Below are 18,167 nucleotides of genomic sequence, written 5' to 3' on the forward strand. Positions count from 1 at the left end.
GTATCAATTCTGTACTGTCTTTTTCTCATATTTGCCTTGTCTTAGTCTTTCATATTGGTCTCCTCATAAGGTTTCACTGTTGTTTTAACTCTTTTTAAAATCTTTTGAAAATTTTTTATTGTCAGTTGAGTGAAGGTTTACAGAAATGACCTTAGTTTTACATTTAACAAACCCTAGACTTTATTTCATCTCAATGATTGGAATCCCCTCCATTTAACAACAGTGATCCTGCTTCCGCACTGTGGTACTTACTTCCTTTTCACCCTCTTTTTCAACCCTTCTGAACTTTGACCTTAGGTAAATGTTGCCCTTTTGATCTTGAATGGTTGATATGGTGAGCATACCTCACTAGTGTTATTGTCCCCCTTGTATATCTATATACTCTTTGGCTGAAAATTAGGCCAGAGGGTGAGTTCCATTCCAAACTTGAAGGGTGGTCAAGGTTAATCTTTTTTTAACAAATAATTCCATAAAGTTTTATTTTGCATTTAGAGTATAAGAGAGGCTGTATTTTTGTATTATATAGGCTCTGCTACCTGCATTTCTTCATGTATAAGCTGTTCATCTCTTTTTAACACTTAGGTTAATTTCTTAAACGTCTTAGGAAATCTGAATCAGTTATGTTTTATTACCTACCTTAACCCATCCCATTGTGCTTTTTGAAATAATTTATTTGATTTCATTTTATTGCACAAAAATTTGAAAAAAGATTTTAGTCCATCTGTCTTATAACTGATGGTGGCTTTCCGAACTTTGTTTATTGTTGTTAAATGCCATCAAGTTGGTTCCAACTCATAGCAGCCCTATCTATAAAGGGTTTCTTAGGCTGCACATCTTTGCAGGAGCAGAAAGCATCACCTTTCTCCCTCACAGTGTCTGGGGGACTCAAATTGCCAACCTTGTGGTTTGCAGTCCAGTGCTTATCATAAAGAGCTACCTATGGTCTCTTCAGTACTTTAGCGATTAGGAATTTATGGGAGCTTAACATGTTCAATCCCATATCAGCTCTGCTCTTTAGACTATTTTATGTTAGCTGCATGATAGGGATTATAGTTCATTCTTTTCTTTTTTTAAATACTGTTATTTATTTATTTTAAATTTATAATCTACCTGTGGTGTCATAAATTACTAATGTCTCTTCTAACTATAGTATGTTATGTCCACCACATTTCTGCCCCTCTGGATCTGGTTAAGTGACTGTGGTAGAAAATACTGCTAGGATAACATGTTTCAGCTGTGGATGTTAACAGAGTTCATTACAACCGTAAAAACTTGTAACTTTAAGCATGGGTATAAAATGAACCATCTCAGAAGCAGGAGAGGGGAATCCTACTACCATTGAAGGAGAGCCAGGAGTGGAGCATGTCCTTTAGACCTCAAGGTCCCTGTGCATTGAATCTCTTTGACCCTGGGACAGAAGGCTGTCACAACAGAGGAGTGTAGAGGAATAGCAGCAGCAGAACCAAGAAGGAAACAGAGCAGTGGACTTCCCAGCCCACGGAACAAACAAAATGGAGTGACTTTGGGCTGGAAGTTTGCTTTTAGAGTAGGGTGCCTCCAAGCCCATAAGTTGGGGAGCTAGACTTGCTTGCTGACTCATGGAGCTAGAGCAAAATGCCTTCAGTCTGAAGTATATGGTAGAGTGGTGAGTCCTATGTGTGTTTATCAGCAGCTGACTGGAACAACTGTGCCCCAAGCATTTCTGTCCCTGGTATTGTAACCTGTTAACTTCCCTAATAAATCCAATAACTGTGAATATGGTTTGAGAATGCTGTGTGGCCTTTGTAACAGATCATCCAACCCAGCTGACTAGAGAGGGTTGTGGGAGGAATGATTGGTGCCTCATTTTTACACCACCTAAACCAGCAATGTTTGCGAAGTACTGATTTAGGTTCTACTGTGGAATGATTTCTGTGGGTTAATGCGTTGGACTGCAAAGTCGGTTTGAACCACAAGGTTGGTGGTTCAAGCTCACCAGCTGCTCCTCAGAAACCCTATACAGAATCACTATGGTCGGAACCGACTCAGTGGCACTTAACAACCACCACCACTACCAGTTATCATCAAGCCAAGTCTAACTCATGGAGATTTCATACGTGGCAGAGTAAAAGTATGCTTTATATACATTCTAATGGTTGATTTTGTGTGAGAGTGGATTGCCAGTTCTTTTTTCCTGTTTTAATCTTTTCAGAAGACTGTTTTTGAGTGTTGTTTATCTCTCAGTTTTAGGCCTTTTATTTGTTATTCATTTTTTCTCTATATAACTGTTATTTTCTTTCCATTTTCAGTGAGTAATTTTTTTTTTTTTCCTTTTAGACATGGAAATGGTGTGTCTCACATAAACAGCATATGGCTGTGTTTGTGTGTGTGTGTGTGTTATTTTCAGTCATATAGTCTAACAGGCGGGAGACTGTAGTTATTATAATTGACTTATTTCTGCCGTCTTATTTTTTGCACCTTCTATTTGTTCTGCTATATTTGAATTAAATCTTCCTTTTTTCCCCCTGCTGGTTTGGAAGATAAGCATTGTTTTGCTTGGTTATTCTTGAAATTGAAATGCATAGTTAATAAGTTTAAAGTTAACATCTTTACCCTCATCCTGAACAATGCAAAGCTTAAGACTATTTTTAATTCCCTCACTGTATACCTATGTTCGGAGTCCTCCTCGTGTGGCGCTGCCAGATAATGCACTGAACTGCAAGGTCAGGTTGAAGCACAAGGTCGTTGGTTCAAACTCACCAGACTCTCCTTGGGAACCCTGTACAGAGTTGCTATGAGTCGGAACCTACTCGGTGTCACTTAACAACAACAACATATGTATGTTCGTGTTCGGGAGAAAAATGAGGGTTGCTATTCCTTAAAGATTTACAGCCTTGAAAAGCCTGTCCAGGGTTAATATGAGTTGAAATTGACTTAATGGCAATGGGCTTGGTATTTGACACCTTTGGTAGGTGTCCTGGTGCCATGGCAGGTTTAGTAAGCATAGGACTGCTAACTGCAAGATCAGTCATTCATGGCACCAATTACTATGGAAGAAAGATGAGCGTGTCCACTTCTGTAAAGATGGCCAATCTTAGAAGTCCTAAAGAACAATTCTGCTCTTCCTATAAGTTTGCTATTAGTAGGAATTTACTCCGTGACAGTGGGTAGACCTTTGTTCAGTCTTTTAGGTCTATTCATGTGATTTGTGGTGGGGGGAAGGAGTTGTGGGTTTGATAATCCCACAAATCAGATATTATTAATGTTTTATATTGAAACTGCAGGAAACCATTTTATTTTCTCTCTAAATCATCCTATCTCAAATTATACCTCTATGATTACTGTTGCATTGTTTTAGATGTTCTTTTGAAAATCACCTTGAGTGGTTAATATTTTCACTCTTCTTTTTTATATGTGTGTCATTTTAAATCTAAAAATGTCTTTATTTCTCCTTTGTTCTTGAAAGGTAACTTCAATGAGTACATCATTTTCTCATATTTCTATCTTCTGACTTTCACTGTAGCTGTTGAAAATCAGCTGTTGGTCTAATTTTGGTTCTAGTGTAAGTTCTGTTCTGTTTGAAGCTCTTCCTTTCCACTGTATGTCTTCAATGTGGATTTTGTGTTTATTTTTCAACCCTGCTTGCAGTGCTTTGTACTTCCTAAATCTGAAGGGCTTGTGTTTCCAAATTTTCAGAAAATTCGCAAACTATTTTTTAATTTTGAATTTGTTTTATTTTAAAAAACATTTTATTGAATTGAGTGAAGGTTTACAGAGCAGCTAGATCATCAGTTTTACATTCAACAAATCACACATTTCCTTTCATCTCCATGATTGCAGTCCCCTCAGTGTAACATCACTTATCCGACTTCCTCCCTGTTTTTTGTTTCCATTCCTCCTTCTTTTCCAACTCCTCTGAACTTTATTCTTGGATAAATGCTGCCTTCTTGATCTCGACTAGTTGATCATTCTATGGTGTGCATACCCCACTAGTGTTGTTGTCTCCTTTATGAACCGATATATTGCTTGGATGACAATTGAGACACTAGAGTAAGGTCCAGTTCCAGACCTGAAAGGTAACCAAGGACTATAGTCTCAGTATTCCCCAGTCTCTATCTGACCAATAAGCCTGGTCTTTTCATGATTTTGAATTTTGTTCCATATTTTCCTCCCACTCTGTTCAGGACCTTCTAATGTGAATGTGTTCCTTTCAGTATAGTTATTGGCAGTGACAGCCAGGCACCATCTAGTTCTTTTGGTTTCAAGGTCATGGAGACTGATGTTCACACAGGCCAATCGACTTAATTGTTTCCAAGCATCTTCAATTTTCATTACTCTGGACAAGGAGAGTCAGATATTATCTTTAAAATAGTTTGCCTTTCCATATCATTATTTCCTTCTGGAACTATGATTAAACATTTGTTGGACCTTCTCATTGTAGCCTCCACTTTTTAACTTAATCTTTTATAGTTTTCATTGCTTTCTGTCCTTCTATCTGTATAATTTCTTCAGGGATTCCAGAATCATCTCTGTAAATGTAATCCATTTTGCCATTCACCCCTTAAATAAATTTAAAATTTAAATCATACTTCTGAATTTGTGCGTGCATGTGTGTGTGTGTGTGTGTGTGTGTTTTAAGCTGGCCTAGTTTATTTTTCATAGTCTCTCTTTACAAGAGGCAGTTTTTTTAACAGAACATGGGAACACTGGATGGTTTAAAATTAAGAAAGGTGTACGACAGTGTTGTAGTCTTTCACCGTACTTATTCAACCTGTATGCTGAGCAAATAATACAAGAAGCTGGCTTATATGAAGAAAAACATGGAGGAAGGATTGGAGGAAGACTCATTAACAACTTGCAATATGCAGATGATACAACCTTGTTTGCTGAAAGTGAAGAGGACTTAAAATATTTACTGATGAAGATCAAAGACCACAGCCTTCAATATAGATTGCATCTCAATGTAAAGAAAACAAAACTCTTCACCACTGGACCAATAAACAACATTGTTTTCAGTGGAGAAAAGATTGAAGTTGTCAAGGACTTCATTTTTCTTGGATTAACTATCAACACCCACGGAAGCAGCAGTCAAGAAATCAAACGATGTATTGCATTAGGCAAATCTGCTGCACAAGACCTTTTGAAATTGTTGAAAAGCAAAGATGTCAGCTTGAGGACTAAAGTGTGCCTGACCCAAGCCATGGTATTTTCAGTAACCTCATATGCATGTGAAAGTTGGACAGTAAATAAGGAAGACCGTAGAAGAATTGATGCTTTTGAGTTACGGTGTTGGAGGAGAATATTGAAAGTGCCATGGGCTGCCAAAAGAACCAACAGATCTGTGTTCGAAGAAGTGCAGTCAGAGTGCTCCTTGGAGGCCAAGATGGCCAAACTTTGTCTCTCATACTTCAGACATATTGTCAGGAGGGATGAGCCGCTGGAGAAGGATATCATGTTTGGTAAGGTGGAGGGTCAGAGAAAAAGAGGAAAACCCCCAGCATGATGGATTGGCAAAGTGGCAGCATCAGTGGGCTCAAGTGTGGAAACAATAGTGAGGTTGGCCCAGGATCGGGCAGTGTTTCGTTCTGCTGTGTATAAGGTTGCTATGAGTCGGCACTGACTCGATGACACCTAACAACAATAACTCTTTACTCGTTTCTGGCTTTTTTATTTCTTCAAGTACTGTAAATAATTATTTTATATTGTCATCCCAGTTATTTCAGTACTTGAAATCTTTGTACTTGAGTATCTGTTCAAATTTTTGTTGATTCTGCCAGTGCTTGCTTGTGAGGGCTTATTTCCTTGAATGTTAAACTAAGATTCTGAGAAACTTCTATGAGGCATGGGCTGAGGAACTATTTACCCTCAGAATTTGTTTGTTGTTCCCAGGTGTCTGGAGGCACTTCAGACATGAGTCCACCTAGTGCTCCCCTTCGGGGTTTTTGGACCATGCAGACAGGTTTAGTTGATAGGCCTAAACAGAGGTATGATCAGCAGGGGCTTAATCTCAGAAGGGCCTTGTTAAACATCTCAACTCAGAACCAAGGCAGTGCAGTGGCTCCATAAGATAAGCACTAGACTGCTAATCACAAGGCCAGCAGTTCAAGCCCACCATCTGCATCCCTGGGAGTAAGATAGGCTTTCTCTTCCTGCAAAGATGTACAGCCTTGGAAACCCTATACAGGGTCACTATTAGTCCTAACTGACTCAGTAGCACTTCACAATTCAGAACCAAGGTTGAAATGGACACTTGCCTTTCTGTAACGTTTCTCTCCCATAACCTACATTTAAAAAGGACTCCTTGGTGGCTTCTTGTTTGTTTTCCCCCAAGTCCTCCAGTTCACTTTCTTCTCCAAGTGCGTGAGCCTCATTGATTCCTGACCTCTGATGTAAGACTTTGTTTTGCTCAGAATCCAAGGACTCTCATTTCACTGTTGTCCCCCAAAAGCTCTAGGGGAGAAACCCCAAGGATATGTAGTAATTTAAGTGTTTGTTTACTTCTTCAGCTGCCTTTTTTAGTTTTCCCAGTATTTAGTTTCTCAAGCTTCTTCCTCTGACTTAGAAGTATTCTGTGTATTTAAGAAAAATCTTTAGAGTTTTTGTATCTGTAGGGTGTTGGCATCTCTAATAGATTGAGTTTCCAGAAACAGAAGTTTCCAGCAGTTTTGTTTTATTTTTCAATGGTGATTCACTATTTTTCTCTTGCTTTTATTATTTCTTTCTTTAGAAGATCATCTTTGAGTTTCTAATGTACTTGTAAACACAATTATAAATAGGATTTGGGAAAGGCCAGACTCCCCCCTTGAAGAAGGAGGCATAGGCTTTATTGCAATTATTTTGTTATATTTCAAAGGGTACTATTTCTCTGGTGGCTGATGTAGTCAGAAGTCTGACTGATAGGCAAAATGTAATACTGATATTACTATAGTTACTGTTGCTCAGCACCCACTCTTCCATATGCAGAATCCACAGAAGTGGTCCATGGGCTCACCTTGATATCTCTGCTAATCCTTGTTATCTGACTGACCCTTCTTTGACTTCATCTGCCCTTGAAGCTACTTGCATGTGCCTCACTATCTGCCAGGCTGATATGTGTGAAGGAGGCTCCAGGTGCCAAGGAGCATAGTGTCTGTCCCTGTGTTAGTTTGTACTTAAGTACAAAAATGGTTATATTTATGCTTCCACTGGTCTGAGAGTCCCTTGAGAAAATGGGTCTTTTACCTTTTCCTTACATCCCCTTTCTGCAGATCAGAAGTGCACTAGGCCAGACTGAGAGACCAGTTTCTGAAACTTCTACTTGCTACTCTTCTCTTTCCCCTCCCATTATGCATGATAAAAAACATTTAGACCACCTCCTAATTCATGAATTTATTTGTTCTGTATAAAGTATACTGGAATGACAATTCTTAGAACATAATTGTTAACATTATGGATATTTATGGCTATAATTTACTTCAACAGATATATTTCATTCAGTGTCACTAAGTTTATGAAAATGATTGTTTTTCTTTATTCATTGGCAGAGTTCAGAACAATGTCAGGAAAGCTTAACAGAATGGAGTATTTCCACATGTGAAGAAGTGTACTTTCCATCATGAATTTGTGCCAATATTGGTCATTACGTAGAAAGGGTCCTCAACTAAATACTGAGAGAGGGTCCTAGATTACAAGGCTGGAGCACATTTATAATACTCTTTTATATTATTAGTTTTTATATATAGTAAAAGTACTTTTTAAAAGTACTTTTTAAAAAAGAAATTATGTGAAAAGCTCATTAGTGATAAGGAATGCAATTCTAGAATTGTTTTTTAAATTAGTTTTTCACCTGTAGTACAAGTATGTAGGACTTTTAATCTCACTGCATTCACTTTTCTTACTTCAGATTTAATTTCTAACCTTCTCCCATATGTTTCATATGCTTACCTACTTCCTGTTTTCTATAAGATATCTGCCCTCCTCTTTTATCTAATAATAAATGTCAATATGGTAAAAAAAAAAAAAAAAAAAAAATCCACTATGCATATTGACTCCTGTGTCCCACAGTTTAAGCTCCTTGTATTAGCACACCAAATAATGTGCACATACACAGACATGCACTACTACTTCAGTGTTGTTGCTGTTGGGTGCTGCCAAGTCAATTCCAACCCACAGTGACTTCACGTGACATAGTAGAACTGCTCCATACAACATTCTTGGCTGTAATCTTTATGGAAGCACATCACCAGCTAGGTGGGGTCAAACCAACCTTTCAGCAACTGGGTGCTTAATTTTTCACCACCAGGGTTCCTTTACTTCAGTACTATGTTCTCTTTAACTACCCTGCAAGGTAAGTACAATGATTCCCATTTTTACCACTAGGGGGAAAGACTTACTAAGATAAAATAGCTTTTTCAAGGTCACAGAGCTACTGGATGGTGTGGCTGGCATTGGAACCCATGGAATTTAATGCCGTGGGTTGACAAAATTGTAACTTCTCCATTGTATTACTTAGGAAAGGATTAAGCTGCTATAGCATTCTGACTAGGTAGGCTATCAGAGCTGCTCTACCTTGACAGGTAAATCAGGTATACATCCAGATTCTCGTTCTTTTAATTTTGTTGCTCTGCTGTCTGTAGGCAATCAACTAATATGCACTAGTAAAATAGTATTTGTTACTATTAGTCAGTTTCTTCCGATTGTTTGAATGCTTGTTCAACTTGGGCAGAAACCTATATCATACCAGCTTGAAGTTGGCTCACTGCCATGTCTGCAGGACAATTCAAGAGAATGGGGAAAGAAATCCAGAGCAATTATCTTGTTGAAATTTTGCAGCCTGGAATTTGCACACAGTACTTGCAGTCATGGAGTCCTGGTGTGGCGCTGTGGGTTAATGCTCCAGACTGCAAATCCAATTAAACTGCAAGGTCCGCAGTTCAAGCTCACCAGCTACTTCTCAGAAACCCTATACAGGGTCACTGTGGGTCAGAACCGACTTGATGGCACTTCACAACAACAACAACAACAACAACAACTTGCAGTCTCAGCCTATGGGTCACAACTAGGGCACATGGCTCCTTTGGTTGCAATGGAAGCTAAAAAAAACCGTGATCTTAGTGTAGCCTGGTGCTCCACTAATAGCAAGCAAGGTGATGTGGGAGTCCTCCGACTAAATGGAAAAGGGAAAGTGAATAGTTGGAACAGTTAGCAGTTTCCACTATATCTACTTAATGTCATTTTTTCAGAGAATGATTTTGATCATATTGTACGGAATATACAATAGAGACAGCTATACCTGCTTCATAGTATTATTGCAAGTATTAAAATACATAGGACGTATTTTAACCCGTAGCATTGTTCCTGGTACATAGTAGGTATCTAACACATATCTGTTACTTTTATTATTTGTTAAGTTCCATCAAGGCAGTTCTGACTCATAGCAACCCTGTATAGCATTGTCAAGGAGCGGCTGTTGGATTTGAAACTCTGACTTTGTGGTTTGCAGTCCAGTACTTAACCTACAGAGCCACACGAGGAATCTAAACTTTCAATAAAATACATTTTTTAAATTAACAGCACCAATTATTAGGTGAAAATATGTTGGTATTGTTATTAGTGGCTGTCAAATCGATTCCAACTAATGGCAACCCTGTTTGACAGAGTAGAACTGTTCCTTGGCTGTATTCTTAACAAAAACATATGGCCAGGCCTTTTCTTCTATGATGTAGCTGGGTGGGTTCAACCTGTCAACCTTTAGTTTAGCAGTCAAGCACAACCATTTGTGGCACCTAGGTATTAACAAACCTAAAACAAGACATGTGGGTGAGTTGAGCCCAGGTACACACTGATGAGTGGCTTCAAATATCTATTAGATACTTGCAGATTTTAGGTTTTGATGACAGTTATTAAATGTATAATAAATGTAGATTATTTTTAAATAGTAACCAAGTACTGAAACTGCAAATTAACCAAAACACATGTAAAATCTGTCCATATTTTGAATCTGATTTGTAATTGCTAAAGTTCTTTCTGTATATCTGTATATATAATATATACTGAACTATGATGACTTACCAATCAACATTTTACACTTTACAAATTAGTTATAGACTAGTAATGGACAGAAGTTTCTGTAGTGGAGGCTGACTGTATTTGCTAAAATTAGATAAAATGTCAAATTCTAAATAACCCTATATTTCCGATAACAAATGACTAATAAATGCCACATGATTTGAGCCATGAACAGTCCATCAGTTGTGCTTGGTTTATAATCAGCAAAATTTTCAATGTATTGTTTTTGATAAGTAAACGTGTTTAGATGAGATTATTATTAGTTATAGTAATACAATAAAAAAACTCAGATTTCTATGTTTATCATTTAGTTTGTAACTAAAATGGCCACCTTATAAGATATTTATTATTGTGGTGGTTTTAGTCGTTAGCCTTTTAGTTGTTAGTGCTGTCAAATTGGTTCTGACTCATATCCCTGTATAGGGTTTCCGAGGAGAAGCTGCTGACTTTGAACTTCTGACCTTCTGGTTGACTGTCCATTGCTTATCCCATAGCATCACACCAGAACTGCAAGTAACTTGACCATGATCAATACAAGTAGAAAGTGATTGCATTTCCTATTGCTGCTTTAACATATTCCTAAAGCTCAGTGTTTTAAAACAATACAAATTTACTGTCTTATGCAGGTCAGAATTGAGTCTTGCTAGGCTAAAATCAAGGGTTGTGTTCTTTCTAGAGGCTGTACGAGAGATTCTGTTTCCTTCCATTTCCAGCTACTATATGATTGTATTCTTTCACCATACTTGTTCAACCTGTATGCTGATCAAATAATCCAAGAAGCTGGCTTATATGAAGAAAAAGGTGGAAAAAGGATTGGAGGAAGACTCATTAACAACCTGTGATATGCAGATGATACAACCTTGCTTGCTGAAAGTGAAGAGAACTTAAAATATTTAATGATGAAGATCAAAGACCACAGCCTTCGGTATGAATTGCATCTCAATGTAAGGAAAACAAAAATCTTCACCACTGGACCAATAAACAACATTCTTATCAATGGAGAAATGATTGAAATTGTCAAGAACTTCACTCTTCTTGGATCAACTATCAATACTCATGGAAGCAGCAGTCAAGAAATCAAAGGACATATTGCATTAGGCAAATCTGCTACACAAGACCTTTAAAGTGTTGAAGAACACAAACTTTTTAAAGTGTTGAAGAGCTTGAGGACTAAGGTGCACCTGACCCAAGCCATGGTATTTTCAGTAACCTCATATGCATGCGAAAACTTTACAGTGAATAAGGAAGACCGTAGAAGAGTTGATGCTTCTGAGTTATGGTGTTGGAGGAGAATATTGAAAGTGCCATAGGCTGCCAAAAGAACCAACAGATCTGTGTTGGAAGAAGTGCAGCCAGAGTGCTCCTTGGAGGCCAGGATGGCCAAACTTCATCTCTCATACTTCAGACACGGTGTCAGGAGGGACCAGTCGCTGGAGAATAATATCATGTTTGGTAAGGTGGGGGGTCAGAGAAAAAGAGGAAGACCCCCAGCAAGATGGACTGGCAAAGTGGCAGCATCAGTGGGCTCAAGTGTGGCAACAATTGTGAGGTTTGCCCAGGACTGGGCAGTGTTTCGTTCTGTTGTAGATAGGGTCGCTATGACTCGGCAGTGACTCGATGGCACCTAACAATAACAACAACAGTAGGATGTCCACATTCTGTGACTTGTGATCTCTTATCCATCTTTAAACCAGCAACTTCATGTCAAGTCCTTCTGATGCTCTTTTTGGGTCTCTCTTCTGATTCCCTCTTCCACTCATAAAGTACCTTTTCATTGTGTTGGGCCTACCCAGATAATCTAGCATAATCTCCCTAGTTGAAGGTCATCTGACTAACACTTTAGCTCCATCCGTCATATATTTTTTTTTTTAGTGTTTTATTGTGAATTATGTGAATAATTTACATGGGAGAACGTTAGCTTTACATTCATCCTATTGTACATCATTTCATTGCCATGATTACAATCCCCTCCATGCATCATCAACCAACCAAAGGGTATACTCTGCAAGCCTTCTCCCTGGTGGTCAGCATACAGCCTCTCTCTGTCTCTGGGTCTAGAGTCCCCAGCCACTCCATCTCTCCATGTCATTGTGTCTACCTCCATCACTGGTGTCACTGTTTCTCTGGGTAGGATCCCGCACTTTGTTCTTCTCACTTGATGGTCCCAGGGACATCTGCTCCTGGACTCCAAAGTCAATCACTCCCCTCCTTTTGCTACAAAATGTCTACCCTCACAGTCAGTTTTGATAACAATTATTCACTATTGTATCACAAGAGACCTATCCTCATTTCCTTTCATCAGCCCCGCCTAGACAGATTAGATACTACTCAGTGGAGATTAGATCTGTCCTTTAGGAACTTAAACTCCCAAACCTGGTAACATATTTTTCAGAATAGTTTTGCTCTTATTGAACATTGTCTCAAACGAGGGGTCAGATAACTTTCATACTTTAACTTTTTCTTTACAAAGGAGAGAAAGTGACCTTGTTTGTACATCACAGATGCTCAGTATATTTTGAAATTTTTAATTGGCAGGAAAAGAGGACTAATACCTAGAATTCAAATATAAGAATACTAAATATAGTCCCTGTGATTTCTAGAAACTTACATACTAATTTTGTCTTTAAAAGTATATGCTGTTCAAAGAGGGAAGGAGTGTTCACATTAAGTATCAATGCTATCACCTCAGTATACAGGGTAGCTAAGGACAGGCACCTTAGCTACATAAAATGAGGGGTGATAAAGGTACAAAGTGACTGTTTTACAAGTTTTCTAGAGGGAATTTAGGATTAGAGTGTGCAGGGTGGGGTAGAATCCCCAATGAATAGTGTTCATCTTGTCTAAATGGGTCTGGTGAAATGAGATGGGCATAAGATTCTTATGATTCAATAGTGAGTATATTTTTGTCAGGACTAATTGCAGTTGTCACTGCTGTAAAGTTGAAAGTTTTGTAACAAAAAGTGGGGAGTAGTAAATCTTGCATTCCAGGGAGAAGAACATGAGTGGAATATGGGACCCTATCGAGAAGCAGCAACACCAGAGATGAGGACATGGAGAGAGAAAGCAGCTGAGGACTCTAGATTCATGCAGAGAGAAAGACTGTGTGCTGGCAGTGAGGAAGCAGGCTTGCACAATGTGCCCTTTGTTTAAATGTTAAATGTCCTGAGTGTTTTTGTGTACATCCAAAAAAGAAAAGCAAATACTGTTGAATGATGATGCATGGAGGGCATTGTAATTATTGCAATGAAACATAATACTATAGGATGATGTAAAACCCATGTTCTGCTGTGTAAAGTATCACTCAATTCACAATAAAAACTTTTTTTTTTAAAGTTTATGCTGGTTACTTTTTTTAACTTGGTTAATTAATCTTAATTATCCGACTCAATTTGGGCATCAATTGAGACTGGAATCAGTGCTTTGTATGAGTTTCAACAAATTTGATAATTGTGAAATAATAATTTCAAAGCTTTTTTTTTTTCAAACTGGTAACATGGATTGCATCCAAGGAATGGCACTGGCTGTCTGGAATACATGGGTGCAGAGGTGAATTTTCGCTCTGTATCCTTTTGTACTTTAACACATTAGAATATATAATCTCTAAATGAATAAGTAAACTGTTAAATTTAAAAGTAGGATGAATAAACAACTTCCATTTTCTACTACCCCCACTCTGCTAGGATCATCCCTACTGTGTCATTCTCTGAGGACAACAAGTTTTTCACGAGGAAAGTCTGAACACACCAAACAATCCCTGAAGAAGCCAAAGTTACCTGAAGGTCGTTTTGATGCACCTGAGGATTCTCATTTAGAGAAAGAACCCTTAGAAAGTGAGTATAGTAAAGTTTCTCTTTATATATGAAAATCTCAATTTTAATTATTAAGAAAAATAATGAAAGAAAATAAAAGTTACTGCTTATTAGTCCGTATCAACAATAAGAAACCGTATAACACTGATTAAAATTGCTATTGTTGTTAGGTGCAGTCAGCTTGGCTTAGACTCATAGTGAGCCTATGCACAACAGAATGAAACACTGCCCAGTCCTGCACCATCTTCACAGTTAGTCGTTGTTACACCTGACGCCACTGCTGCTGCCACTGTGCCAATCCATCTTGTGTGTGTATGGGGGGTCTTCCTCATTTTCACTGACACTCCATTTTACTAAGCATGATGTCCATCTCCAGGGATTTATCCCTCTGGATAATATGTGCGAAGTATGAGAGACGAAGTCTCACTCTCCTGGCTTCTAAGGAGCATTCTAACCATAGTTCTTCAACACAGATACGTTTGTTCCTCTGGCATTCCATGGTACTTTCAATGGTCTTTAACACCGTAACTCAAACGCATTAATTCTTCCACAGTCTTCTTATTCATTCCCCAAACTTTCATGTGCATATGAGGCTACTGAAAATACCATGGCTTGGGTCAGACACACCTTAGTCCTCTATTTGATATCTTGGCTCTTGCTCTTGTGCAGCAAATTTGCCTAGTGTAACATATTGTTTGATTTCTTGACTGGTGCTTCCATGAGTGAATTCAAACAAAATGAAGTCTTTGACAACTTCATCTTTTCTCGATTTATTCATGATGTTACTTATTGGTCCAGTGGTGAAGATTTTTGTTTTCTTCACATAGAGGTACAACACATAATGAAGACTGAGGTCTTTGATCTTCATCAATATTTTAAGTCCTCATGGTTTTTAGCAACCAAGGTTGTATCATTTGCATGTCACGTGTTGTTAATGAGTCTATCTTCAATCATGATGCCACGTTGTCATATAATCTAGCATCTCAGATTACATGTTCTGTGTACAAATTGAATGTTGTTGTTGTTGTTAGGTGCCATCGAGTTCGTACTGACTCATAGCGACCTTATGTACAGCAGAACGAAACACTGCCCAATCCTGGGCCAATCTCACTATCGTTGCCACACTTGAGCCCACTAATGCTACCGCTTTGCCAATCCATTTCGCTGGGGGTCTTCCTCTTTTTCTCTGACCTTCCACCCTACCAAACGTGATATCCTTCTCCAGTGACTGATTCCTCCTGACAGTGTCTCTGAAGTATGAGAGACGAAGTTTGGCCATCCTGGCCTCCAAGGAGCTCTCTGGCTGCACTTCTTCCAATATAGATCTTTTGGTTCTATGGGCACCCCGTGGCACTTTCAATATTCTCCTCCAACACCATAACTCAAAAGCATCAATTCTTCTCTGGTCTTCTTTATTCACTATCCAGCTTTTGCATGCATATGAGGTTATTGAAAATACTATGGCTTGGGTCAGGTGCACCTTAGTCCTCAAGCTGACATCTTTGCTCTTCAACACTTTAAAAATGTCTTGTGTAGCAGATTTGCCTAATGCAATACGTCATTTGATTTCTTGACTGCTGCTTCTGTGAGTGTTGATAGTTGATCCAAGAAGAATGAAGTCCTTGACAACTTCAATCTTTTCTCTGTTGATAAGAATGTTGTTTATTGGTCCAGTGGTGAGGATTTTTGTTTTCTTGACATTGAGATGTAATCCATACCAAAGGCTATGGTTTTTGATCGTCATCAGTAAATACTTTAATACTTCTTCACTTTCAGACAGCAGGTTGTGTCATCTGCATATCACCAGTTGTTAATGAGTCTTCCTCCAATCCTGATGATGCCATGTTTTTCTTCATATAATCCAGATTCTTGGTTGATTTGCTCAGCATACAGGTTGAATAAGTATGGTGAAAGAATACAACCTTGTCGCACACCTTTCTTAATTTTAAACCATTCAGTGTGCCCATGTTCTGTTCGAACAACTGCCTCTTGGTTCAGATTCCTCATGAGCACAATTCAGTGTTCAGGAATACTCATACTTCACAATGTTGTCCATAGCTTGTCATGATCCACACAATCAAAAGCCTTTGTGTAGTCAGTAAAGCACAGGTAAACATCTTTCTGATATTCTCTGCTTTCAGCCAAGATCCATCGGACATCAGCAATGATATCCCTCATTCCATGGCCTCTTCTGAATTCGGCTTGAACCTCTGGAAGTTCTCTGTCAATGTATGCTTGCAGCTGTTTCTGTATTACCTTTAGTAAAACTTTACTCACATGGGATATCAAAGATATTGTCCGATGATTTCCGCATTCCGTTGGGTCAACTCTCTTTGGAATGGGCATAAATACGGACCTATTCCAATCATTCGGCCAGATAGTTGTCTTCCAAATTTCTTGGCAGAGATGAGTGAGTGCCACCTGTGCTGCCTCACTTTCTTAAAAGATTTCATTTTATATTCCATTAATACCTGGCGCCTTGTTCTTTGCCAGTTCCTTCAGTGCACCTTGGTCTTCTTCCTTCAGTATCACTGGCTCTTGATCATATGCTACCTCTTGAAATGGTTGAACATCAACCATTTCCTGTTGGTACAGTGACTGTGTATTCCTTCCATCTTCTTTTGATGCTTTCTGCATCATTCAATAATTTCCTATTGAATAAGAATGGTAAAAGAATACAACCCTGGCATACACCATTCTTAATTTTAAGCCATTCAGTGTCCCCTTGTTCTGTTTGAACAACTGCCTCTTGGCCTACGTACAGGTTCCTCATGAGTACAATTAAGTTGTCTGGAATGTCCATTCTTTGCAGTGTTTTCCAGTTTGTCATGATCTACACAGTCAAAAACATTTGCTTAGTCAGTTGAGCATAGGTAAACATCCTTCTAGTATTCTCTGCTTTCAGCCAAGATCCATCTTAAGTCAGCAATGATATCACGCATTCCACATCCTTGTCTGACTCTGGCTTGAACCTTTGGCAGTTCCCTGGCAATGTACTGGTGCAGCCATTCTTGAACTATCTTTAGCAAAATTTTATTTGCATGTGGTATTAGTGATATTGTCAAATCATTTCTGCATTCTTTTTGGAATGGGCACAGATACGGATCTCTTCCAATCAGTTGGCCAGGTAACTGTCTTCCAAATTTCTTGGCATAGATAAGTAAGTACCTCTAGTGCTGCATCAGTTTGTTGAAAGATTTCATTTTGTATCCCGTCAATTCCCAGAACCTTGTTCTTTGTCAATGCCTTCAGTGTACCTTGGACTTCTTCCTTCTTGGTCAGGTTACCTATTGAAATGGTTGAACATTGACCATTTCTTTTTGGTGCAGTGACTGTGTATATTACTTCCATCTTCTTTTGATGCTTTCTGCATCATTCAATATTTTGCCCAGAGAATCGTTCAGTATTTCAAGTTCAGGCTTGAATTTTTCTTCAGTTCTTTGAGCTTGAGAAATGCTAAGCATGTTCTTCCCTTTTGGTGTTCTAGACCCAGGTCTTTAGTACATTATTACTTTATAAAGTTAGTACATGACTTTGTTTTCTCGAGATGCCCTTTGAAATGCTCTGTTCAAGTCTTTTACCTCCTTGTGTCTTCCATTTGCTTTAGCATCTCTATGGTGGAGAGCAAGTGTCAGAGTATTTTCTGACAAAATGTTTTTTTTTTCTTTCTGTATGATATTTTTAATGACCTTTTGCTTTCTTCCTATATGATGTTCTTGATGTCGTTCTACAACTCTTTTGGTCTCTGATCATTAGTGTCCAATGCATCAAACCTGTTATTGAGATGATCTCCAAATTCAGGTGGAATATGTTCAAGGTCATATTTCAGTGCTCATGACTTTTTTTTTTTTTTTTGCTTTGATTCCCTCTGTTCTTTATTTTTATGTACACAAAACCACCCAGGAATATATAATCATTTAAACAACCAAAGGGCATGTTCTGCAAGCGCAAGCTAGCCTCCTGGCCACCAGAACATTGTCTTTATCCTTCCATGAGTCTAGAGTCCTCGGCTGCTCTATCTCTCCATGCCGTCACCTCTGCCTTCATTTCTGGTGTCACTGCTTCTCTGGTTAGGGCCACACATTCCACTCATGCTCTTCTCTCTTGATGGTCCTAGGGTCCTCTGTTCCTGGAATGTAAGATTAACTACTTCCCCCTTTATGTTACAAAACTTCTACCTCTACAGTTGTGACAATCACAATCAGTCATAATTACTCACTATTGAATCAAATGAATCCTATCCCTTTCACCAGACCCATCTAGACAAGATGAAAACTATTCAGTGGCAATTCCACCTTCCCTGGCACACTCTAAAAAACTAAACTCCCTCTT

At 38.6% G+C, this 18,167-nt stretch overlaps 1 protein-coding gene across 1 annotated transcript in view; it reads left to right on the forward strand.

The window, feature by feature from the left end:
- The first annotated feature begins 13,663 nt into the window (after window positions 1–13,663).
- Window positions 13,664–18,167, forward strand: part of LOC102832955 (UPF0369 protein C6orf57-like) — a 16,604-nt gene continuing 12,100 nt past the window's right edge. Inside the window, exon 1 of the mRNA XM_006835783.1 lies at window positions 13,664–13,856. Within this exon, the coding sequence (XP_006835846.1) occupies window positions 13,664–13,856 (193 nt within the window). The remainder of the gene's footprint in view (window positions 13,857–18,167) is intronic.

This window comes from Chrysochloris asiatica, unplaced genomic scaffold (assembly GCF_000296735.1).
Source record: "Chrysochloris asiatica unplaced genomic scaffold, ChrAsi1.0 scaffold00019, whole genome shotgun sequence".
NCBI classification, from domain to species: Eukaryota; Metazoa; Chordata; class Mammalia; order Afrosoricida; family Chrysochloridae; genus Chrysochloris; species Chrysochloris asiatica.